The 25,579-nt window shown below is 41.7% G+C and overlaps 1 protein-coding gene across 4 annotated transcripts in view; it reads right to left on the bottom strand.

Annotated features, from left to right (window-relative positions):
- Nucleotides 1–718: 718 nt before the first annotated feature.
- Nucleotides 719–25,579, bottom strand: part of appa (amyloid beta (A4) precursor protein a) — a 197,616-nt gene continuing 172,755 nt past the window's right edge. For 2 of the 4 annotated variants that reach the window (XM_073044837.1, XM_073044839.1), the window contains 5 exons: nt 17,237–17,458; nt 10,815–10,868; nt 10,327–10,427; nt 6,782–6,928; nt 719–1,811 (listed from right to left, as the gene is read on the bottom strand). In XM_073044837.1, coding sequence (XP_072900938.1) covers nt 1,710–1,811; nt 6,782–6,928; nt 10,327–10,427; nt 10,815–10,868; nt 17,237–17,458 — 626 coding nt within the window. In that variant the 3' untranslated portion in view covers nt 719–1,709. The remainder of the gene's footprint in view (nt 1,812–6,781; nt 6,929–10,326; nt 10,428–10,814; nt 10,869–17,236; nt 17,459–25,579) is intronic. The other 2 variants (XM_073044838.1, XM_073044836.1) reach the window with 1 other exon arrangement.

Genomic DNA, 25,579 nt, shown 5'->3' with positions numbered 1-25,579 from the left:
GAATAGCAAGCTTTTGACCCTGTTGCTATTGCAAATGCAACCAATTTTGAATTTGAAAACAAGAATGTTGTATGACTGACAATAAAACACTCAGCTACTACTAAGAACTACAATGAAAGCATTGCCTCAAAAATATCACAGTAATACTGTGATTTCAAATGTAATTTCTGAGAAAGTTAAGACTGTTTCAATTAAGACACTTACTGACATGTTGAACTACATGCTTAGAAATGAAGAGTTTGAAGAACTATCAATTCTTGTTGACATTGCTGGAACATTTCAAGTGCATGGATTCAGTCCTATGAATTTAATAAAATGCAAATCCAGAAACAGACTAGAAGTGGACCATTTGGATGAGCTAATGAGGATTAAGATGCATCTTTCATCTGGGTGTGAAATTAATCTGGACAGTGTTTATTGACAATGGATTTGTAACAAGGAGAGATGAGGAAAAAGTTTACAAAACATGAAAGATTTTTTGTCGTACTGTACTTCATTATACCCTTCAATTAATAGTCAAAAGTATGTGAAAGAATTTTCATTCTAAATATTCATAGTATGCATATTACAGAAAAAAAAGGTGCCAAGCAGTTTTCAGGCCAAGTAAAAATTTCCTGCTTATAAAAATGAAAAAATAGAGGGAATGTTGAATGTGACTGTTTAACCATCAGTGTGATGCATGCATACGTTGTTCACAAAAGAACTACTCAAGCCACGGTTCATTAAGAATCATGTTAAATTTATTTATGTAATACATTGTAGAAAGCCATTCTTAAAGCTACATCTGTACAACCCATCTTATGACTGAGAGCACATCTCAGTATATACATCTGTTTCGAGCATGACCCCATGAAGGTGCTGCGTCTGCCATGGGAGTATGCAGGTTACAGGGACTCACTAATACAGTTACATTCAGAAAAAGGATTGAAGGTTAACACGGGTAAAAGATTCTGAAGTGAATGACACTGAAAATGGCACACTAACCACAGGCACAGGATCCAGCCATTTTCTTTATTCTGTAGCTCACGGACACTGTACAGCATCAAAGAAGGGTCAGCGGTTCTCTTGCAAAACAAAAAAGTCCCGATGTATTACCTGGAATATTCATCGACACTAACACTACGATTTGCTGCATAGTAAAGCCTGCTATTTCTCATCTCGCTGTCATTTTCACCCCTGCCCGCCCCGCCCTCCCAGAGTAAAATAAAAATACCAAACCAGCGTGGTATCTGCTCAGTGGCGAAGCAGCTTTAAATCGACCAAGACAGAAGCGCCTACACGATCCCTACCCCTTCACAATCATTCAGCACAATATGTTAATAGCGTGTCGCAATTGAAAAAGGACTTCATAATCTGCACAAAATCACAAGATCACAATACAACCTGCTAACAAACTACATGATAAATAGCAACTGGGGAGGAGACACGTCATGCACTAGGTACAGAGAAATCCTAACAATTCACAAAAAAACATTCATTAATAATCATGTAGTTAAAATGCTCATCAAGAATACACGCTTTGATTCTTAATTTTCGCTTCTTCCAGTTCAGGCATCTACTTGTGTTACAGCACAGCTGTTCAAAAAAGGCGAGGATGAGCAGAGTAATGGTACACTGAGGGTCTCAGGCAAACAGGACACCACACGGTACGAGCTATCATGTGCTGTCCAGCTTGGCAGATCAGACTACTGTTTTTGAACGAGCTCTCTTCAGTTTTGCATCTGTTCAAAGAACTTGTAGGTGGGGTTCTCGTACCCATTCTGCTGCATCTTGGAGAGGTGGCGCTCCTCTGGAGTTACGGCAGCGTCGACCTGTGGAGAGGGGAGAGAGAAAAAGTAAGAGCGTGGGGAGAGAGGGTAGCGCAGGTATAGAAAAATGGCCAGGTCTCCCCATCTGTGTAAACCCCTCCAGACTGACAACTCTCAGACCGATCCTGATAGGTCTCGGCGCGAAACGTCAACTGTTTGTTCATTTCCAAAGATGCTGCCTGACCCGCTGAGTTCCTCCAGCATTTTGTGTGTGTTGCTCTGGCTGGGATTTTATTCAATGCAACACAGGAGAATGAGGGATTCTTATTGAGCGTATACAATCATGAAGGGGCACCAATATGTGAATCTGCCCCCTAGGTTAAACTATTAAAAATTAGGAATAGGTTTAGGGTAAGAGAGGAGAGGAGGAGTTTAATTGGAAGCTGAGTGGCAATTATTTTTATCCAGAGAGTGGTCAGTATATGAAGGCTGCAAGTTGGTTGAGGTAGGTTACAGAATGTACAAGACGACTGGATGGATAGGAAAGGCCAATGGGACCAAGCATCTTGGGAAGCACGGACCAGTTGGGCTGAACGACCTGTTTCCACGTTGTATGCCTAACACTGCAGTGACGCAGCCCTTGCGGAGATGGACTGAAGCTTTCCCTAGCTTGTCACTTATAATTACTTGCTTATTGCTTCCTGACACTTCCCACAGAGACAGGATAAATTACGCCAACTACAAACACGAACTCAGTGTTCAAGATACTGAACAGTTCCCCTGTCTTATCCATTTGTCCATCACATCAATATCTAACCTGAAAGTGCCACACTTTTGAATTCAGCAACCATTATTCCCCTAAAACCGGCTCCTGAACCAGTGTGGATAACTTCACTCACCTCAACACTGAGCTGATCCCACAACCTACAGACTCACTCATGTTCTCAGTATGATTTTATTTATTTGTTCAGTTTGTCTTCCTCTGCGCATTCTTTGTGTGTGTAGTTTTTCACTGATTCTATTGTATTTCTTTGTTCTACTGTGAATGTCTGGAAGAGTGTGGATCTCAAGGTTGTATATGTTGAGATAGTACATGGAGTTGTTCCTCCTGGCCCTTCATGCCACCCAGCAGCCCCTGATTTAACCCTAGCCTAATCATGGAACAATTTACATTGACCAATTAACCTACCAACTGGTAGAACTTTGGACTGTGGGATGAAACTGGAGCACTCAGAGGAAACCCATGCGGTCACTGGGAGAACACTACAAGCTCCTTACAGGCAGTGGCAGGAAATGCACCTGGGTTGCTGGTGCTGTAAGGCACTGTGCTAACCACTGCACCACCATGATAAATTTACTTTGAACTTTCATTACACTCCTCTGGTAACTACTCTCCACTGAACGAGGAGATTCAGTGACGGACCATGAAGGGATCACAACTTTCACAGGTCAAAGCATAGAATGTAGAAGTTTTGGTGTTACTTTGCAACTTAGCAAAACAGTGGTTAAACCGTAGGAGTACTGAATGCTGTTTTGGTCACCACACTATAGGAAGGATGTGGTTGCACTGGAGAGTGTGCAGAGGAGAATGCACTGGATTGCAAGATTTTAGTTCTGGGAAGAAATTGGACAGGCAGGGTTTGTTTTCCTGGAGCAAAGGAGATTGAGGGTTAGCTGACAGCAGTACATCAAATTACAAGAGGCATAAATAAGACAGGTGGTTAGAATCTTCAGCTCCTTGTATCAAAAACAAAGACAGCATAGGTTTAAGAATCTTAAAGGGGATCTGAGGGGTAATATTTTTAAAGAACAGACTGGAATGCTCTAAGAGGTGGTGGTGGAATTAGATAAAATCACTGTCTAAGAGGCATTTTGACAGGCACTTCAATAAGCAAGGCACAGAAGAATATATCCCCAATGCAGAAAACTGAGATTAGTGTAGATGGGAGAAAGGATAGCATGGGGACAATCAGAATCAGGTTTAATATTACTGGCATACATCATGAAATTTGTTGTTTTGCAGCAGCAATACAGAATAAAAAAACTATAAATTACAAGAAGAAATATCTATATAAAAAAACATTAAATAACAAGTGAAAAAAGGAAAAAAAAATGAGGAAGTGTTCATGGGTTTATTGTCCATTCAAAAATCCGATTGTGAAGGAAGGGGAAGAAGCCATCCCTAAAACATTGAGTGTGTGTCTTCCAGCTTCTGCACCCCCTCCTTGATGGCAGCAATGAGAAGAGGGCATGTCCTGGGTGATGGGGGTCCTTAATGATGGATGCCACCTTTCTGAGGCATTGCCTTTTGAAGATGTCCTGGGTGCTGGAGGCTATTGCCCATGATTCAGCTGGCTGGGTTTGCAACTTTCTGCAGTTATTTCTGATCTTATGCGATGACCCCTCCATAACAGATGGTGATGGGCTGAAGGGCCTGTTTTATGCTGTATGGTTCTAGTAAACGTTGCCTGTGTTCTTTACAAAGCATGGGGTATTCTCTCAGCAGTAGTAATTGTCCAAAGCTGAACCACACAGATAAGGCAGACAACCACACCACATTGTACAGTACAGCACAGGAACAGGCCCCATGGTCCATGATACAAAACCCTCTGTTCATCAGTACCCCACTCATTCACTTTGTGCTTTCTGCTTGCATCGGGTCACCCACAATGCAATAGTTTACACTTACCTGGATTAAACTCCATCAGCCATTTCTCTGACCACGTTTCTAACTGGTTTACATCTTGCAGAATCCTTTGACAACCTTCCTCACATCCCTTCCAAATTTGTAACGTTTTACTAATTACATTTTCATAGTCATAAAGTGCTACAACCAGAAACAGGCTCTCTAGCCCAAGCTGAACTGTTATTCTGCCTAATTACATCGACCTCCACCCAGAAATACTGAGACCACTTCCACTGGCAGCTCGCAAAATGAAGAAGTTCCCCTTTAGATTCCTCTTGAATATTTCATCTATTACATCACGTAGTGACACTTGTCCCAGTATTCCTATATTGTGTTTGGGTATTTTATGAGAAGATTTTTAAAGATTTCTTCTGTTTTGAGTTAATTTCACAAAAAGCCACCAGTGCACTGAAGACTAACTATCTGAGCACAGGAACACTCCCACATATTTGGCCAAACCCTCCGTGCCTTTGCCTTAATGTTGTCTCTTTATATTAATATCAAACCCATAGAAATCCTGTTACATTGAGTATCCTCACGCATTTAAATTTATCGGTGTTATCATATCAGAGGACCTGTCTTGGGTCCAGCACCTAAGTACAGTTACAAAGAAAGCACAGCAGCACTTCTACTAAGTTTGCAAAAATTCAATGTCATCTAAAATGTTGACAAACTTCTGCAGAGAAAAAAAAACAAATAAATCACGCAATAGAAATTGCTCGCTTCTGTTGTTTGCATGATTTGTTTTTGTTTTCCCCCTTCTTTCTCTGTGGGTACCGGGGGGGGGGGGGGGTCTTATTTTATTTAATTGGGTTCTTTTGAGTTCCTTGCTTTGTGCCTGCCTGTAAGCAAACAAATTTCGAGGTTGTATAGTTTATATATTTGTTGATAATAAATGCACTTTGAAATTTTGAGATGTGCAGTGGAGAGTATCCTGACTGGTTGCATCACAGTCTGGTATTAATGCTCTTGTATGAAGAAAAATCCTACAAAAAGTAGTGGATACAGCCCAGCCCGTCATGGGTAAAGCCCTCCCCACCTTTGAGTACATCTATCTATGTGGAGTGCTGTCGCAGGAAAGCAGCATTCATCATCAAAGATAAAAAACACGAAATGCTGGCAGAACTCAGCAGGCCAGACAGCATCTATGGGAGGAGGTAGTGTCGAGGTTTTGGGCCGAAACCCTTCATCAGGAGTGATCCTCCGAAGGTCCAAATTGGGAGGCTTGGAGTTAGTTGGTTGCGAGACACGCACCAAGGAAGGATGTGTGATTATAATACCGGGTCTGGGTTAGCGTGTGGTCCAAAAGTTTCAGGGCCGAAGAAATAGTAGGTTGGGAGGAGAGAGAGAGGCTCTCACTGAACTCCCGTCAGAGAGAAGATCTGAACTTCTTCAGTGTAGGCATCACTGGAAGAGGCTTCGCAGTAGTGAATTCAAAGGCAACACGAGTGTGCAGTAGTGAATTCGTGTTGTCCATCATCAAAGAACCTACCATCTAGGCCATGCTCTCTTCTCACTGCTGCCATTAGGAAGGAGGCCTCAGGACCCACATCATCAGGTTCAGGAACAGTATTATCCCTCCAACGATCAGGCCCATCAACAAAGGAGATAACTTCACTCACCACAGCAATAAACTGTTCCCACAACCAATGGACTCACTTTCAAGAACACTTCATCTCATGTTCTTGATACTTATTGCCCATTAATTATTTTTCTCCATTTGTTTGTATTTACTGTGAATGCCTACAAGAAAACGAATCTCAGTGTTGTATACGATAATATATATGTACCTTGATAATAAATTTACTTTGAACATTTCAGGTTGAGCCTCTTCATCAGGACTGGGAAAGATCTCAGACTGAACCGTTGACTCTTAATTCATTTCCATAGATACTGCCTGAGCTACTGAGTTAATAAGCATTTTGTGTGTGTTACTGTGGATTTCCAGAATCTCTCTCCTGTTTATCACTCGCTTCATGGATGACCCCTGCCGTAAGACTCAGGCATAAAGGGGGAAAATGACTGTGAGGGTGGCAGTCTGTAACTAATTTCCACACTCAATCCACATGGAGCTGTTTGCTAACCCTGCACGGCAGTCTCACGTCGACGGCCCCGAATACAGTGACGACTTCTAAGCTGCTGTGAGTGATGGAAATTGCCAGAACAAATCACCTGCCCGGTGCACAAGAAAAATGTTCACTAGATCCAGCACGAGACAGAATGATAGGTCAGTGATAAATCAAAACTGTGATGGTGGGGGGGTGCGACTGGGGAAAGAGTTAGAAAAATTAAAGGCAAGCCAGCTCTCAGTGCTTATCTGGATTTAAGTGGCTGATTAATTGCTTACCTCAACAACCCCATGATGGATAGATGTATACTGCTTCTTTTTCAGCATCACCAGAGTGATGACAATCACCGTTGCTATGACAACACCTCCAACCATGAGACCAATGATAGCTCCTTTATTTGATCCAACGTCCTCTGGGAAAAACACCTACAAAGAAGCACATAAATATAACTCCGACACCAACACTTCCCGCAGAACGTTCACCAGACCGTGACTTACCGTAGTCAGAGAAAGCTTGGTGTCGCACTTTGCAGAGAGCATAGGATTTTATAATCCCTGTTTGTACTTAAAATGCAGCCCTTTATATCATTAGCACAACAGCTGCTCGTCTGTGTTCATTAAGCATCAAACATACAAGGTACTTAATCCTTTGAGAATTGTTGTGACATTTCACAAAACCACATGACCGTGATTTATTTGAAAAGTAATGTGCATCTGCAAATATTTCTGAACACTGCCTAGAAATTCAATTACTATAACGTAGACAGGCAGAGGTATATTATTTTTCTAAAGGGGAAAGTACTCTAAATGAAAAGCAATGTGAACTAGAAGACACGCCCAACTATGTGTGATAGATAATTAGGATGACATTGAAAAGGGCATTCTTCCAAAATAATTTTAATTGACACAATAACCAGATTACACTTATTCCTATTTGCATCAATTATATTAGCATACGTAGGTCTTAAGTAAAAGGCGTGCAATCATACCCATTCTGAGTTCTTGGCAGTACGTCGGTGTTGCTGTGGGCAGTGTAGTTTGTCATAGGGGAGATGTCAGGTGTTCCACAGGGATCTGTTCCGGGAACCATGCTCTTTGTGAGTTTATAAATGGATGAGGAAGTGGAAGGGTATGTCAGTAAGTTTGCAGATGACCTGAAGGTTGGTGGCACTGTGGATAGAGTTTGCCGAGGGTTATAACTAGACACTGATAGGATGCAGAGCTGGGCTGAGTAGTGGCAGATGGAATTCAACCTGGTAAGGTGTGAAATAATTCCCTTTGGAAGGTCAAATTTGAAGGTAGAATACATGGTTAATGACAGGATTCTTAGCAGTATGGAGGAACAGAGGGATCTTGGGCCTTGCATCCACAGATCCCTCAAGATTGCTGTGCAAGTTGATAGGGTTGTTGGCTTTCATTGGGGAAATAGGTTCAAGAGCCATGAGGTAATGTTGCAGCTCTAATAGACCACACTTGGAATATTGTGCTCAATTCTGGTCATCTCATTGTAGGAAGGATGTGTAAACGTTATAGAATTTGCCAGGATGTCAACTGGATTAGAGAGTTTGCCTTTTGTGGATGGGTTGAGTGAGTTAGGGCTTTTCCCTTTGGAACAAAGGAGGGTGAGGGGTGTACAAAGTGATAATACCCACTGATCTAGTGGACAAACAAAGACTTTTCCCCAGGTGGAAATGGTTAATACAAGGGGCACAATTTTAAGGTAATTGGAGGCAAATTGTTGTTGTTGTGTGTGTGTGTTTTTTTTACACAGAGTGGTGGGTGTGTAGAATGCACTGCCAGGGGTGGTGGTAGAGGCAGATATACAGCATCAGGGACATTTAAAACTCTTAGATAGGCACATGGATGGTAATAAAATGGAGCACTACGTGGTAAGGAAAGGTTAGATTGATCTTAGAGTAGGGTAAAAAGACAGCATAGTATTGTGGGCCGCAGGACCTGTACCTTGCAGTAATGTTCGACGTTCAATGAATTGCGGGGAGCTGGAGGTGTAATCACAACAGTCATGGGAATCTGGATTTGCTGGTTGCTAGTGATCTTGTGATAGAGAAGTCAATATAGAGAAAAGACAGAAAAGGACCACAGGAAAATGGGAGCAAGTTGAAAATTGGTAAAAGTGAAGGAATTTTCAAGTTCTGTGTGTAAGCGGGAAGCATGAATTTTTAATGCAAAGAAAAGGAGGTGATGGAGGTGGCCTAAATAGGACTAAAACAATCCCTGTTCCACCTGCCCCACCGAGACAGGCTCGATAAAGGTTCCCATAGCCTGGACTTGGAGTGAGTGGGCTGGAGTTAAAGGTGGAAAAGAGATGTCACGCTCAACATTACCATGGGATTAGGAAACTTCAATTGTCAAAATGGCAGAGGGAATTTAAGTGGGTTTTTAAAGATTTAAATGGTATTTAAATTAATTCAGTTTCTATCTTTACTTCAGCAATACTGACTAGAATGCATGGAAAGAGTGTGAGGAATCGCTATTCCCACCATAACAGCGATGGTGTCAGAGAATTATGTACGTCTACATTACAATGTAAGGAGACTTCAAGTATACAAAATTATGAAGGGTATACACAGGGCAAATGCAGGCAGGCTTTTACCACTGAGGTTGGGTGAGACTAGAACTACAGGTCAAAGGGTGAAAGGGGAAATGTTCAAGGGGAAGCTGAGGGGGAACTTCTTCACGCAGAGGATGTGAGAGTGTGGAATGAGCTGCCATCAGAAGTGGAGAATGTGTGTTTCATTGTTGAACACTTAATAGAAATTTAGATTAGTAGATGGATGGGAGGTTCAGGTGCAGGTCTGAGACTAAGCAGAATAACTGTAAAGCATGGGCTAAATGGGCCAAAGGGCCTGTTTCTGCGCTGCAGCATTCAATGACTTGGTGTTTTTACAGCAGCGCTGGAGCTGGTAGAGAAGATATTTCAAGTTACTGCAGCGCCTCTACGGAACAGCAAGAACAGTGTGTTCAGGTTCAGTGGCTCGAACATCAAGCTTCACAAATTACGATGTCCACTGTGGTACATCATCCATCAAAACACTCTCCTTGACACTGGCATAGCTTCCTCGTTAATCTGCATATGTAATTAACTGACTGAGTTGATGTCCTGTCTAAGAATTCATCTACTACAAGGATAAAATAGACCTGAAGTTGAAACTACAATTTCTCAAATCTCTAGATCACATCGTTGAAGAAAGCAAAGAACAGGGATTAGAAGCAGGGTACTGGAGTCTCACGTCAATACGTCTAGAGCCACAAGTGACACTGTGGCTGGGTAATACCCATAATGGAGATAAGGCCTAGACAGAGTGGACATGGAGAGGATGTTTCCTACAGTGGGGGAGTCCAGGACCAGAGGGCACAGTCTCAGAATAGAAGGGTGCCCCTCTATAACAGAGATGAGGATGAATTTCTTTAGCCACAGGGTGGTGAATCTGTGGAATGTATTGCCATGGATGGCTGTGGGGGCCAAGTCACTGAGTACGTTTTAAGTCGAGGTTGACAGGTTCTTGATTAGTAAGGGTGTCAAAGGTTACAGGGAAAAGGCAGGAGAATGGGATTGAGAGGGATAATAAATCAGCCATGATAGAATGGCAGAGTGGACTCTATGGACCAAATGGCCTAATTCTGCTCCTATGTCTTAAGGCCTTAAAGAGAATAGAATGCGCACGACCCATAAAATGGAAACGTTTGCCTGCTGCGTTGCACTGACAATTTTCAGGATTAAGCTGGTATCCCTTAAAACTTGTTACATTACTTGTAATATCTTATAAATATTCCACTAACATCCATGTGATAGGCTTACTCACCAGCTTCTGATGATGTACCTCGTACCCAGAGTCCTGCTGGAATTCAGTTTCCATCTTTACCTCAGCGATTTCCTCTGTCTTAATGCCAGTGAGCCCAGAACCTGAGTATAACACAGAGCCAATGAGGATACTTTTCCCTGAAGAATACCTGATACAGATCGGGTGGTCAAGTTCTATGCCAAGCTACTATCAACTGATGGACGCTACGAGCGACCTCAGTTCCAAGGCCGAGAAGGAGAAAACGTTGTCAAGTTAAGCAGTGTTCAAACGGGAGGGTGCAAGAGTGGGCAAGGGCAAGGGATGCAGAAATCCAAAAAAAGACCCATAGATGACCCTCTTTTTGCCTGATTACTCCCTTACCAAGAATGCCTTCCAACTTAATTGGGCATTTCGTCCTTCTTGTTAAGAGCAGACTATGCAGTAGAACCAAGGGAGAAAGTATTCTGATAAACCACACAGAATTAGTCAAAAGCGAAGCCAATGGATACCTGGTCGAGTGGTAAGTCCTCTGTCTGGTGCTGGCCGTGCGTCAACTGGTTCAACTGGGCATGGTTATTGAGAAATAGAAACAAAAGAGCAAGAAAAAAAAAATCAGCAACTGGCGAGGGAGACAAATTAGCAGCAACAAAAGGAAGCATGAGCGGTATCCATCATTAAGGACCCCATCACCCAGGGCATGCCCTCTTCTCATCGCTACCAGTGGGGAGGAGGTACAGGAGCCTGAAAGCACACACTTAGCGTTTTAGAAACAGCTTCTTCCCCTCTGCCATCAGATTTTTGAATGCACCATGAACCCATGAACACTACCTCACTACTTATTTAATTAAATATATATATAAAATATATTAATGTAGAGTATTTTATTATTATGTATTGCAATGTACTGCTGCTGCATAACAACACATTTCACTGCATATGCTGGTGATAGTAAACCTGATTCTGATTCAAAGTCTTTCCAATAATCACAAGTCAAAAGTCTCTGACAATCCAAACAGGTGGAATGGTGGTGCGGCCAGAACTGTACCTGCTTTACTGTTACCCTCTCACATGCCTTTGTAATCCAAAGGAAAAACATGAACCACACAGTTCAGCTAAACGTGAACCCTTGTTTATTACTAATAGAAAAATGTTTATCTCTTAAGTATTTATTGCTTATTTGTCTCTTGGTTTAAAGCTAGCTGGTAGTTGCAATTATAAAACTTCACTATTGTAGTCCACAGGAGCTTATATATAAAAGCTCAATGAGAGCATTAAAAATTAAAATCAAACTCATGATTTGGGGGTTGCTGAACACTATTACAGCTCCAATGATCCAGGTACAATTCCCACTGCTGCTGTAAGGAATTTGTACAATATCCCTAAAAAAGTGTATTCTGGAGATATGCAATATGGCAAATATTAATTTTAACAGCAGATAATCTTAACAGCAAATGTTTTCAGATCTGAATGTGGGCTGTAGATAGAATTTAAAATGCAGCTCAGAACAGTGGTCTTCACGGAGTTGCAGACTGCAATTGATTGCAGCCCATTCACCTGAGATGTCTGCATCTGCATGGATGCAGGTAGAGAGAGAGGGGGGAGATTAACATTCATTTTGGGTGTGTTGCTGTGAAGATCTGGAGGTGTTTGAAATTATGTACAACTCAAAGGAAGCATTATGAATGCATTGTAACTGTGGAAATTGTCTTGTTGTTACTTTTGTTCTTTAACATATAAAATGTGATGTAATATTAGGTCAGGAGGCCTCTTCCAAGAGTGCCTTGAGTATGATGCTTGCTTGTTTAGCTGAATGAAGACTTCTATATCACCAGCTTCAGAGTCTCTCCAGTGACTTTGTTCAGAGTCACAACAATCCCCGTGATGACGTGGGATTCCCCCGCATACTCCGGTTTCCTCCCACATTCCAAAGACGTACAGGTTAGTAGGTTAATTGGGTTTGTTGGGCCTGAAAGGCCTGTTACTGTGCTATATCTCTAGATAAAAAGAAAAATAAATGCAAGTAGCTCATCCTCACTTAAACTCAAGAGTGTGAATGTGGAATGAGCTGCCAGCGGAAGCGGTGGATGCAGGTTTGACTGCAATATTTAAATTTGGATAAGTACGTAGTTGGGAGGGGAATGGAGGGCCAAATCCTGGTGCGGGTTGATGGGACTAGACTAAACAGCAGTTCGCCAGGGACTGGATGGGCCATAGGGCCGTCGTGCTCTAGGTTTAAGTGAGGATGAGCTACTTGTGTTTAGGGTGAATTGGCCAAGCTGAAATAAAACATATAAACAGGGTAACATTTTAAAAATAAGTAGAATTCAAGAATATTGACTGCAAGGTCTGCAGAATGTTCTGGGCTAGGTAAGCAGAAGAATTGGAGGGCCGAGGAGACACTTTCATCTCGAGAAGGACAGCACCTCCTAGCAACCCACATGATAATTAATATATCACCAGCACAATCTTCACCTTCCATTATGTTGTGAAAGATGCTGAGCTTTGCGAGCGGCTTAGACTGGATAAGCATTGAAGACACCATTGTTTCTGGAAAACACTGCCGTCTGCTTGTACTCTTAACCCTCCACAGAATTATCACCTTTAAACTCCCTTCTGTGTTAAACCGTGCATTCTCTTAGGGGAAAATAAACTGTGCTTTTCTGGCCAAAAGCAAGCATCAGCATTTGGTGGCCCTTTTCAATGACTGTGTGATGCTGTGCCAGCACCTTGCAAATGCCTTGCATTATCACAGCCAGCTGCCAACCCTTACACACTGCGGCACTGCACTGCTGCTGAACGATGCCTTCAAGTGGAATGGAAGAGTGCAATCACTTTGGTGAGGACCTATGATAATTATGAGGGAATGAAAGTCTGGGGCCACGTAAAGGCAACATGAGAAAAAACATGTTCCTTGAAACAGAATGAAGAAATCTACAGATGCTGGAAATCTGAAATAAAAACAGGAAAAAAATTCTGAAATAAAAACAGGGGAAAAGTGCTGGTAACACTCAGCAAGTCAGGCTGCATCTGTGAGGAGAGGAACTGTTAATATTTCAAGCCTGAGATCCTTCATCAGAACTGGGAAAGAGAATTATAAAGTGAAAGCTAATTTTCATTTGCAATATCCCCTTCTGTTCAATTTAAACTTATCCTTTATTCACATCAGGATCACCAGACTCAAAAAGAAAAACACACACTTTCCCTAAGCAGCAATGCTGATCAACACCCACCCCTCCACATTCCACTTTATCATTTCCTATCAGTGTCACCTTATGTACAGACACTCCTGTGCCTAGCATCACTTTATGGACTTTATCCCTCCCACTTTATAATCAATCTATGTATACAGGTTGTCTTATGTATATATATTTTTTGTTTTTCTTTTGGTGCTGCATCGGATCTGGAATAACAATTATTTCATTCTTCTTTACATGTTTACTGGAAATGACATTTAAAAATTTTGAATCTTTCTCAGTTCTGATGATGAGTTTTTGACCAGAAACATTAGCTGATTCTCCCTTCAAAGATGCTGCCTGACCTTCTGTGTGTTCCCAAAATTTTCTGCTTTATTATATATAGAGAAAAATGTGTTTTGATGAGAATTTCAGTTAGAAGCTTTTACTCTGAACTGGTGAATTATGTAATCTAATTACACAGAATAGAATGAGGATTGAGATCCCTGCCATTCAAAGGATAACTACCAAAAGAAATGGGAAAAAGTTTGGAAAAAACTGCCTGGACTCCTTATTACTACAAAGGGGATAAATTCATTTGCTTCTATTTTTTTTCTGAGCTTAAGGTGAAGGGAGCTGGTAGCAGGGATTGAGCAGATGGGTATTGATATCATCTGGTAGTTTTGTGTTTGCCCTTAAATGTTCGCTCAAGGACTTTACAACTCATGCTCTCAGTATTATTTATTTTTTGCACAATTTGTCTTCTTTTGCAATTGGTTGTTTGTTAGTCTTTGTATATATTTTTTTTATTTAACAGATATTTTACTTTAGCCCAGTAACAGGGTCTTCTGGCCCAATGAGTTTGCACCACACAACATGCCAATGTGACCAACTAACCTGTACATCCTTGAACTATGGGAGGAAACTGGAGTACCTGGAAGAAATCCATGTGATCATGGGGAGGACGTACAAACTCCTTACAGACAGTGGTAGGAATTGAACCCTGGTCACTGGCATGCAATGGTGTTATGCTAACCACTACGTCCCAAATCATGAGTTTTTTTCTCTCACAAATTCTATTACATTTCTTTATTTTCCTCTAACTGCCTGCAAGAAAATGAATCTCAAGGTTGTATGTGGTAACATACATGTACTTTGATACAAAATTTACTTTGTCTTTGACCAGATTTCGATTAAAACAATCTACAGTACCTCCCATTTAAGACAGTGCCAGCTTCAGTGACACAGTCCAGTTCATGCAGAGTAAAGCCTCCCTCTTTTATCCCTCAACAACATGCACGCTTCCAAACACATTGTCACGTTGAGATTGTAAATCCTTGCATTCATTTCCATATCTGTTCTCTTGCTATTTGAACATTTAATGCCAGACTGAGTCACCACTGGGATGTAGAAATTTATATTACAGAATGAGCTTTACTTGGCTCACTGTTTGTATAATCAATTGCAGAGACTTCTAATCCACCCTCAGTCTACCTATCGAATATGAAAGGTCTAGATACAGTGGAAGTGGAGATATTTCCTATAGTGGGGGAATTTAGGACCAGAGGACATAGCCTCAGAATACAAGGATACCCCTTTAGAACAGAAATGAGGGATTTCTTTAGATGGCAAGTCTGTGGAATTTACTGCCACTGACAGCTGTGATGGCCAAGTTATTGGGTATAGTTAAAGCAGAGGTTGATAGGTTCTTGATGTATAAGGGTGTCAAGGGGTGCAGGGAGAAGACAGGAGAAAGGGGATGAGAGGGATAATAAATCACCCGTGATGAAATGGCAGAGTAAACTCGATGGGCTGGATGGCCTAATTCTGTTCCAATGTCTTATGGTCTTATCTGCACACGGGTCAGTTATGGCACCACCTTCATCCAAATATGCTCTGATCACTGTTTTAAATCTAAGATTGTTGGTGCTGGGATGTGTGGTGACACTTGCAGGCTACTCAGAGCACATCCCTAGGTTGGTTATTAATGGAAATGACATACGGTATTTGTTTTGACATACATGTGTTAAAAATAAATGAATCTGAATATTAACACTCAGACAAAACCCAGCTGATTCAACTTCAAATATTGACCCTCTCCCCACAGGAGTGGCCTGACGTGCTGGATATTTCTGGCTTTTTCTGTTTCTGTTTTAGTTTTTCAGCATCTGCAGATCTTTTCACTTTCTAAAGCTCCAGGAATTGGATTAAATTTCTCCAATGACGGCCTTTGAATAATCCTTAAAGTGGACTTCAACTCCATCAGTCTGAGTTGCACTTGAACACCAGAGGGAAAAGATCAGTCAAAAATACTGCCACTCACTCTTACGTTTAACTGCTAAAAATATTTTATTTCTTTTAAAACTTACTGAATTAGATAACTGCTTTCTTTCACGGTGAATTTCACTGGGTTTAGCATGTTTAAATGAGCAATTGATAATTATTAAAACGACGAAGTATTACACGGGTAATCAAATTTTCAGGACCTAATTATGTTTATTAGAGCAGAAAGGGCTGGGCTGCAGATCACACAGTTAATAATAATTAGGTTTAAGTTTTAAGCAGCACTTTTTCACTGTAGGTCCCTTCACCTTGTCTCTGTAGCCTTTCAATCAGTGTTTGTTGCAGTTAGACACACAGGTAGATTAAATCTATTCAATTTAACTCAATTCAACATATCCTGCAAACCAGGACATCATTTCCATTTTGCCAGCAGAGATAAAACAGAACTGCATATTCGATGAGGGAGTGCGAAACAAGCAGGGAATAAAAATATGTGGATACAGTGAGAATAAGACATGCTTTCTTCAGTTGCTTCCACTTTTATGGAAAGGAATTCCAGAGTTTTGGGCTTTGGCAATCCCAACAAGTGACCAAATATGGGAATGACTGGGAGGCCAGAACTGGAAGAATGCAGATCTATTTTGTTGTTATTTTTATTTTATTTTAGAGATACAGCACGGAACAGGCCCTTCTGGTAACTAAGCCACGCCACCCAGCAACTTAACCCTTGCCTAATCACAGGACGATCTACAAGACCAATTAGTCTACTAACCAGTACATCCTTGGACTGTGGGTGGAAGCTGGAGCATTATTTTGGCTGGCTGAGCTTGGCTGAAGGACTATAATTAGACATAGCCCTTCCAGAATGGAACAGGGAAGTGGAGAAAGAAATGATTCAGGACTCCTGATCAAGTGGCCTTTGCCCACTCATGCTCAAGTCAAGTCTACAATTGTGAACTTCAGTTTCTAAATGGTTCCTGAGGGAAGAGGGGAAGGAGTAAGAAATATGCTTTGGGCCACATACAGAAAAGATGGCTCCTATATTGACCTGCAGAGAAATTTTAAAAAAAGATACAAAGCACTAAGGCAAATGAAGAAACATGTGCCAGATTCAGATAATATTTTCATAAAATTAATATTATGCTATATTTCCTGAAGGTCGAAAGAGATGAGTAATTAGAATCGTTCTTTCAACACCAAAGGAAATTGTTATCCAGTTTACTGCTACTCAATTAGAGTGGAACAAAACAACTATTTCCCTCCGGCTGTCAGTGGTTTAATTATGATATTAGATGTTATTTTCTACTAATACGAAATGTATGCAGTTAAATAAGTAAAACATTTTAAATGCAAAGTCACAGATACATTATTCCAGCAAAATTATAAAGCACATCACCTCAGACTAACAACCTGGAACATGATATTTCTGCTAATAATTATGATCTCCCGTAGCTTTGAGTTCCAACTCCCATTACCTTCATTCTCTGTGTTGGCAGGGATGGAGTCAATGACAAAAGGGTGTGGAGGTTGAAGGTCATCCAGACTGAACTCCCCGTCATCCGGAAGAAGTTCTATTGTTGTTTTTGTCTCGGAAAGGGAGGGGACCAAGGCGTCGTTGCCATAGCTAATTCGCGTGTCGCTGACTGAGTTTGCCATCATGTCATCCATGTAGTTCCGCTCCTTCTGTAGCAGTTCGTCTGTAGTAACACAAATCACGTTTTTGGAATGGTGAAACAGCAATGACTCAACAATACCATCTGTATGCAAGAGTTTTATCCTTCTTTAATTTCAAGCTAAAATATAGAACAATGTAGCACAGAACAGGCCCTTTGGCTCACAACGTTGTGTTGTCAGGGTGTATTTTCGAGATGCAATATAGCAAATATTAATTTCAACAGCAAACAACCTTCTGATCCAAATATGGATTGTAGATTGAATTTAACATGCAGCTTGGAACTATGGTCTTCATGGAGTTGCATTTTAGTGTAAATTGCAGACCAGATAACATCCAATTACTGGAGTTCTTTGAGGATATGATGAGCACAGTGGATAGAGGGGAACAGATGGACATCATTTACTTCAATAAGGTGCCACATAAAAGACTTATCTATAAGATAAGAATGCATAGAGTTGGGAGTGATATATTAGCATGGATAGAGGATTGATTAACTAATAGAAAGCAGAGAGTTAGGATACATGGGTGTTACTCTGGTTGGCAATCTGTGGTGAGTGGTGAGCCGTAGGCTGGGGCCGCAACAGTTCACTATATACATTAACAATCCGGAAGAAGGGATCGAGTGCAGTGCATCTAATTTTGCTGATGATACTAAATCAAGTGAAAAAGCAAATTGTGCAGAAGATACGGAGAGTCTGCAGAGAGATATAGATAGGTTAAGTGAATGGGGCAAGGGTCTGGCAGATGGAGTACAATGTTGGTAAATGAGAGGTCATCTACTTTGGAAGGGAAAATAAAAGAGCAGATTATTATTTAAATGGTAAAAAAATTGCGGCATGCTGCTGTACAGAGGGACTTGGGAGTGCTTGTGCATTAATCACAAAAGGTTGGTTTGCAGGTGCTGTGGGCTATCAGAAAGGCAAATGGGATGTTGGCCTTCATTGATAGAGGGATTGAGAGGGACTGAATTAAAGAGCAGGGAGGTTATGCTGTAAGTGTACAGGGTATTGGCGAGGCAGCATCTGGAGTACTGTGTGCAGTTCTGGTCTCCTACTTGAAGAAGGATTTACTGGCTTTGGAGGTGGTGCAGAGGAGATTGATTCCATAGATGAGGGGGTTAAACTATGAGGAGAGATTGAGTCGCCTGGGACTGTACTTGCTGGAATTCAGAAGAACGAGAGGAGATCTTATAGAAACATATAAAATTATGAAAGGGATAGATAAGATAGAGGCAGGCAGGAAAATTGCTTCCACTGATAGGTGAGACTAGAACGAGGGGACATAGATTCGGGGGAGTAGATTTAGGATGGAGATGAGGAGGAACAGCTTTTCCCAGAGAGTGGTGAATCTGTGGAATTCTCTGTCCAATAAAGCAGTGGAGGCTGCCTCAGTAAATATATTTAAGAGAAAGATCGGATAGATTTTTGCATAGTAAGACAATTAAGCGTTTATGGGGGGGGGGGGGGGGGGAGGCAGATAGGTGGAGATGAGTCCATGGCCAGATCAGCCATGATCTTACTGAGCGGCGGAGCAGGCTTGACAGTCAGATGCTTTACTCCTGCTCCTATTTCTTATGTCTCTAATGTTAATTCACTCTTGAGATTACTGCATAGGCATGAATGCAATCATGAATGCATGAATACGACTCAGAGACCACCGTAATTAACATTCAGTTTGGGTGTGTTGGTGGGAAGACCGAAGCATTAAAAAAATTACATGTAACTCAAAAGAAACATGATAAATACATTGTAACTATAGAAACTGTCCTGTTACCTTTGTTCTTTAACATATAAAAACATGGCGTACCATTGGGTTGGGGAGTGTCTCTCTCTCTCTCTCCTGAGTGACTTAGCTCTCTGTCTCCCAAATAAAGACCATTATATATACCCACAAACAAGAGAAAATCTGAAGATGCTGGAAATCCAAGCAACACACACAAGATGCTGGAGGAACTCAGCAGGCCAGGAAGCATCTATGGAAAAGAGTGCAGTCAACATTCAGGCCGAGACCCTCATGGACTGTACTCTTTTCCATTCATCTACCCAGCTGCGACTCTCCAGTGGTTTTGCTCACAGTCATCGCAGTGCCAACATTTTAACCTATTCTAAAATCAATCCAGCCCTTCTCTCCTACATTGCCCTCAATTTTTCTATCATCCATGTGCCTATCTTGGGTGGCAGGATGGAGATACGTCTCTACCAAAGGAGGTGCAAGGTGCTCCTTCCCTCTGCTAGCCTGCAGGTCACTCTTCAGCAAGGGGTAGCATCTGGTTAGCATCCCCCGATCAGGGTCATCATGGGAGCAGCTGGTGGATGGTTGTTTGAGCTGCTGGTGCATATCACAAGTCCTGGTTATACAACCACTGACGTCAGGCAGACAATCTCTGAGGAGTATTGATAATGGCTGGGATAATAGCTTTCTTGTAAAGACACTGCCCAGTAGATGGCAATGGCAAACCACTTCTGTAGAAAAATTTGCCAAGAACAACCATGGTCATGAGACCATGATTACCCACACTATAGGATACGGCACATAATGATGATGACGCTGTTGATGATGCACCTATCTAAGGGTTTCTAAAATGACCCAGCGTATCACAATGACTGGCTATTTCCACTGCCACTAATACTGCCTTACTCTGTCTTCATCTCACCAAATGCACATAGATTTGACTGACCCAAACCCCAACCTCCCTTGCTTTTAGATCCAGTGGAAACAACACACACACACAAACTCAGCAGGAAAGGCAGCACCTATGGAGGGGAATAAACTATTGGTGTTTTGGGCTGAGACCTTTCATTAGAACTGGAAAGCAAAGGGAAAGATGCCAGAATCTACTTCCGGTAGAGTGGAGGCCATCCAAAGTTTTGTTGTCTGTCCTCTGCCCAAGATCACTTTTGGATTTCAACAGGACTTTAAGCAATGCCTCTTTTTTAAAAAAAATCTTTTTTTCCCATATCAGTGACATTATTCTTCAATCTCCTCTTGCTCTGGTGCTTTCAGGGATTTTATCACCTGGAATGACTTCCCCTATGCTCCGCCTCAGATTTAATCTGCCAGATTTCTGAGCACTGAAATCTCTTCCCAATCTCTCTGCCTCATTTGCTTCCTTAAGGAATTCTAAAAGTCCAGGTTTTTGGACACTGACCCCAGGATCTGAGATTGCACAGTAATTTTGCTAAATAGTGCAGTGACATAGCTGGACTGCTATCCCATAATTCCATCAACCCAACTTCTGGTGTGGAGTTTGCTACAATTTAATATTTTTATTTTTCCTTGTGACACTGAGACTTCAAGAGTGTTCTGGTTTCCTCTCATATCCCATAAACTTGTGGATTTATAGGCTAATTGGCCATTGCAAACTTCTAGGGTGGTTAGCACGATGCTATTACAGCCCGGGACTCCTGCGTTCAGAACTCATTTCTGACGTCATCTTCAAGGAGTTTGTATGCTCCTTCCATGAACGTGTGGGTTTCATCCGGGTGCTCCGGGGTTTCCTCCCACAGTCCAAAGTTGTATGGGTTAGTAGGTTACTTGCTCATTGTAAATTGTCCCATGATTAAGCTAGGGTTAAAGTAGGTGGACTGTTAGGTGGTGCAGTTCGTTGGGCTATAAGGCCCTGTTCTGTGCTATATCTTTAAATAAATAAATCCCTAGTGTAGATGTGCGTTTATTATGTGCCGTGTCGTATGACGTGGGTGATCGTGGTCCAATGACTATGGTTGTACTTGGCAAGTTTTCCTACAGACATGGTTTGCCATTGCCTTCTTCTGGGCCGTGTCTTTACAGGACGAGTGACCCCAGCCATTATCAACACACTTCAGAGATTGTCTGCTTGGTATCCAAGGTCACATAACCAGGACTTGAGCTATGTACCAGCTGCTCATACCACCATCCACCACCTGCTGCCATGGCTTCACGTGATCCTGGTCAGGGATTAAACAGGTGCTACACCTGCCCAAGGATGACCTGCAAGCTAGCAGAGTGGAGAGCCTTACACCTCCTTTGGTAGAGACCCTGGCACAAGTGCAGATGGGTGGCAAAATACGAGGAAAATACGTAGATTACAAGGAAAATCGGTAGGGGAATGGAATGTCTGAAGCCCCACTGCAGACTCAGTGGGCCAAATAGCTTCCTTCTGTGTGACAGAAATATAGAAACTGTGGAACACCTTGAATGATACTGTAATGTTAGGCAGCTATAAAAATGGAAGCTGCTACTGTTGCAATCTCTACCCGGATTATAGGAAAACAGCTTGTGGAAAGAAAGATTTAAAAAAATCACATGAGATTTGTGTGATAGGGTGAACTCTCCCAGTGTATTAATAAACCAACTGTTTACTGCTTTCAAAGGAAGATCAGTTAGCTGAAGGCTCTATGTTAAAAACAAGGGTGATTCTTGGTCAGCAGCAAGTTAGAGCACTGTTAGATTGGGGTGTAGAATCATTATTCCCCTTGTATTTTTCTTGCAGTTTGACTTCCTTATTCTTACTTGTATTTTTTATAAAATCACTTACATACTGAGCATGGAATTGTTCAGTGAATTTTCCAGTAATAACAGGGTTCAACAGTACCCTGCCTCTGAATAAGATCTGATAACAAGTTGGGGCTCCCAGTTCCCACTATTAGTCAGAGGCAATTCGCTGGAACATGTGCTTTGTACGTGGCACACAATATCATTACAATTGCAGTCTGCAGCTACTTGTTGATGCTCATTGTGAAGATGACATTCAAACCCAAAGGTGTGCATCGTAGAATTGTTCACTTATCAGAAGTGTCAAGATAAGAATTAATCCCTTGGAAAACAAATGCAAGATCAGAGTGGAAAATAAATACTGGATGTTCACCATGTCAATGATTTGGAAGCATTGGAGTCCCATACATCATCCTGCTGACACTATATCTCAGAAAAGACGCAGTACTGCATAGCCGAGATGTAGTGTCTCGAAAGATTAGATTGGCTTAATTTGTCACAGGTAGATCGAAACATTCAGTGTTATTTGTGTCAATGACCAACACAATTCAAATATGTGCTGGGGGCAGCGTCGCGAATGTCACCAATACAGCAACTTGAGCTTCCCATGCCAACATAGCAAGCCCACAATTTACTAACCCTAACCCATAGATTTTTGGAATGCGGTAGGAATCCAGAGCACTCGGAGGAAACCCACACGGTCACACAGACAATGTAGAAACTTCTTACAGACAGCGGCAGGAATTGAACCATGCTTATTAGTGCTGCTAACTGCTATGCTATCAGATGAGATGCTAAGTTCTGCTGGATACAGAGCATTTATGATTGATCTTTCATCAAAACTGGGAAAAGTTAGAAGACAACTTGTACAGAAGTGGGTGGGGGAGAAAGGAGTGAGGAGGAAGTGTGGAGGGAATGAAGAGGAAGTTCAAAGTTCAAATTACAAAGCACATTTTATTATCAAAGTACATTTATGTCACCATATACAACCCTGAGATTCATTTTCTAGAGGGCATATTCAATAATTCTATAAAATAATAACCATAACATAACAGAATCAATGAAAGATCGCCCTACTAGGGCGTTCAACCAGAGGGCAGAAGACAGCAAACTGTGCAAATATAAAAACAAGAAATAATATAAATAAATAAATAAATAAATAAATAAGCAAGCAAGCAAGCAATAAATATGGAGAACATGACATGAAGAGACCTTGAAAGTGAGTCCATAGATTGTGGGAACATTTCAGTGATGGGGCAAGTGAAATTGAGTGAAGTTTTCCCCTTTAGTTCAGCAGCCTGATGGTTGAGAAGTAGTAACTGTTCCTGAACCTGGTGGTGTGAGTTGAGGCTCCTGTACGTTCTTCCTGATGGAGTGTGGAGGGAATGAAGAGGAAGGCCAGGACACTGAAAGAGATGTGCTGATGGTTCTGGCTGAAAATTGCTGCTGAGGATGTATAGTCAGAAATACTGACATTAGGCTTGACATCACTGACTGGGATAAGAACAAAAAAATGCACCAGAGAGCAGCAAATTTGTTTGTACTACTTCCAAATTAGTTGACTGTATTTGGCACTCATAATGTGGATTGCTCTTCATTTGCAAAAGCCAATCATAGATGGGATGTTTACTTCGTAAGATATCTCTGTTCTGTCTGCAAGGGTAATCCTGAGCACCCTTTGCCCGTCACTTTAACAAAGGCCCAGTTCCAATCTGGCTTGCCTTTGGCCTCCTACACCGCTCCAATATAAGCTTGAGCAGAACCTCATCTAACCTGCTATATTATGAACCTCAGAACTCAACACCCATTCAACTATTTAAAGCACTAACACCACATTTTCAGCAGTTTTCCTTCCTCCTTAAAGATAAGAGATTAGATTCATTTGTCACATGTACAGTGACAATGTGTTGTTTCTGTCAACAGCAATCACAGTCTGAGGATGTACTGGTGGCGGCCCACGAGTATCGCCATGTTTCTGGCGGCAACAGAGCAAGCCCGTAACTCATTAATCTTAACCCACACATGAATCTTTGGAATGTGAGAGGAAACCAGAGGACCCTTACACACAGCGATGGAACATGAACCCCATTACTGATTGTTGGTGCTGTAAAGTGTTGCAACACTGACAACACCATTACGCCTTTCAATCTCACCTGGCTTCCACCTTCCCTTTTCTTCTCCCCACCATTCTGCTAAATTAATGATGTCCAATCCTACTGGAATCATACCCCTCCATTCTCTGCCAATTCAATTCTCTATCTATGAGCTTTTCTATTATATCTGCCCCCACCACCACTCCTGGCAGTGCAGTCCAGGCACCCATCACCGTTGACCAAAATGTTCACCCTGCACATTTCCTTTGAAATGTTTCCTTTTCACCCTACATGCATGGCCTCTACTATTAAACATTTCGACCCTGGGATAGATAACCACTGTCTACTTTATCTGCGCCTCTCAAAATGTTATAGGCTTCTATCAGGTGTCCTCTCAACCTGTCACTCCGGAGAGAACAGCCCGTTTGTCCAACCCCTCATTATAGCACATGCCCTGTAATCCAGGCAGTGTCTTGGTAAACCTCTTCTACACTCTCCCCACCTTCCTATAAAGTGACCAGAACTGAGTGCAATTTTTCAGATGCAGTCTAGCCAGAGCTTTATAAAGCTGCAACATAACTTCCTGACTCATACTACTCAATGCCTCAACTAATAAAGACAAGCAACACACAAAATTCTGGGGGATCTCAACAGGTCAGCCAATATATATGGCAATGAATAAACAATCAACGTTTTTGGCTGAGACCCTTCTTCAGGAAGCCTTACACCTTTCCTTGCAACATTTTTAACTTCACATTCCTAATGAAAGATCATCAAAATGTTAATCCAGTTCTTCTCTCCACAAACTCTGCCTTATCTGCTAAGTATTTTGACCAATTTCTGTCTTTACCGTTATGCACAAACTGCTTATATTTCTCTGCCTAAGTATACAATGACAAACCTACTTTGGAAGTACTTAGTTAACTATAAAAAATTTACTGAAATCTGAGTGAAAGCTATATGAAGAAAGATGGATTTACTATAATGCTGAGATGAGGAATTTCTTTAGCCAGAGAGTGGTGAAATCAGAACTTGTTACCACAGGTGGCTGTGGAGGCCAAATCTTTACTCATATTTAAGGAAAAGGCTGATAGATTCTTGATTGGTCAGGGCAGGAGAGGATACAGGGAGAAGGCAGATCGGGGCTGAGAGGAAAAATGGATCAGCCATGATGAAATGGAACAGACTTGATGGGCCAAATAGCCTAATTCTGCTCCTATATCCAAATGAGAGAGTTTGGCTTGAGGGTTATTCATTTTTTCCAATATCACTAAATATCTTTGCAGGGCAGTAAATTCAGTATTGATTGGCCTTTACAAGTATCACTCTGCTTTCTGACTAGTCAGCAGAAAAGCCCACGAAAAGTAGTGGATATGGCCCTGTCCATCACATAAAAAGCCCTCCCACCAATTGTGCGCATTTACTTGGAGCACTGCCACAAGAAAGCAATAGCAATCATCAAGGACCCTACCATTCAGGCCACGGTCTCTCCTCACTGCCTGAGGTCCCACATCAGGTTCAGGAACAGTTATTACCCTTCAAGCATCAGACTGCTGAACCAGAGGGGGTAACTTCAC

This window comes from Hemitrygon akajei, chromosome 5 (assembly GCF_048418815.1).
Source record: "Hemitrygon akajei chromosome 5, sHemAka1.3, whole genome shotgun sequence".
Classification (NCBI taxonomy): Eukaryota; Metazoa; Chordata; class Chondrichthyes; order Myliobatiformes; family Dasyatidae; genus Hemitrygon; species Hemitrygon akajei.
The sequence above is the reverse complement of the archived record's forward strand: the minus strand, read 5'-3'. Positions and strand labels throughout refer to the sequence as shown.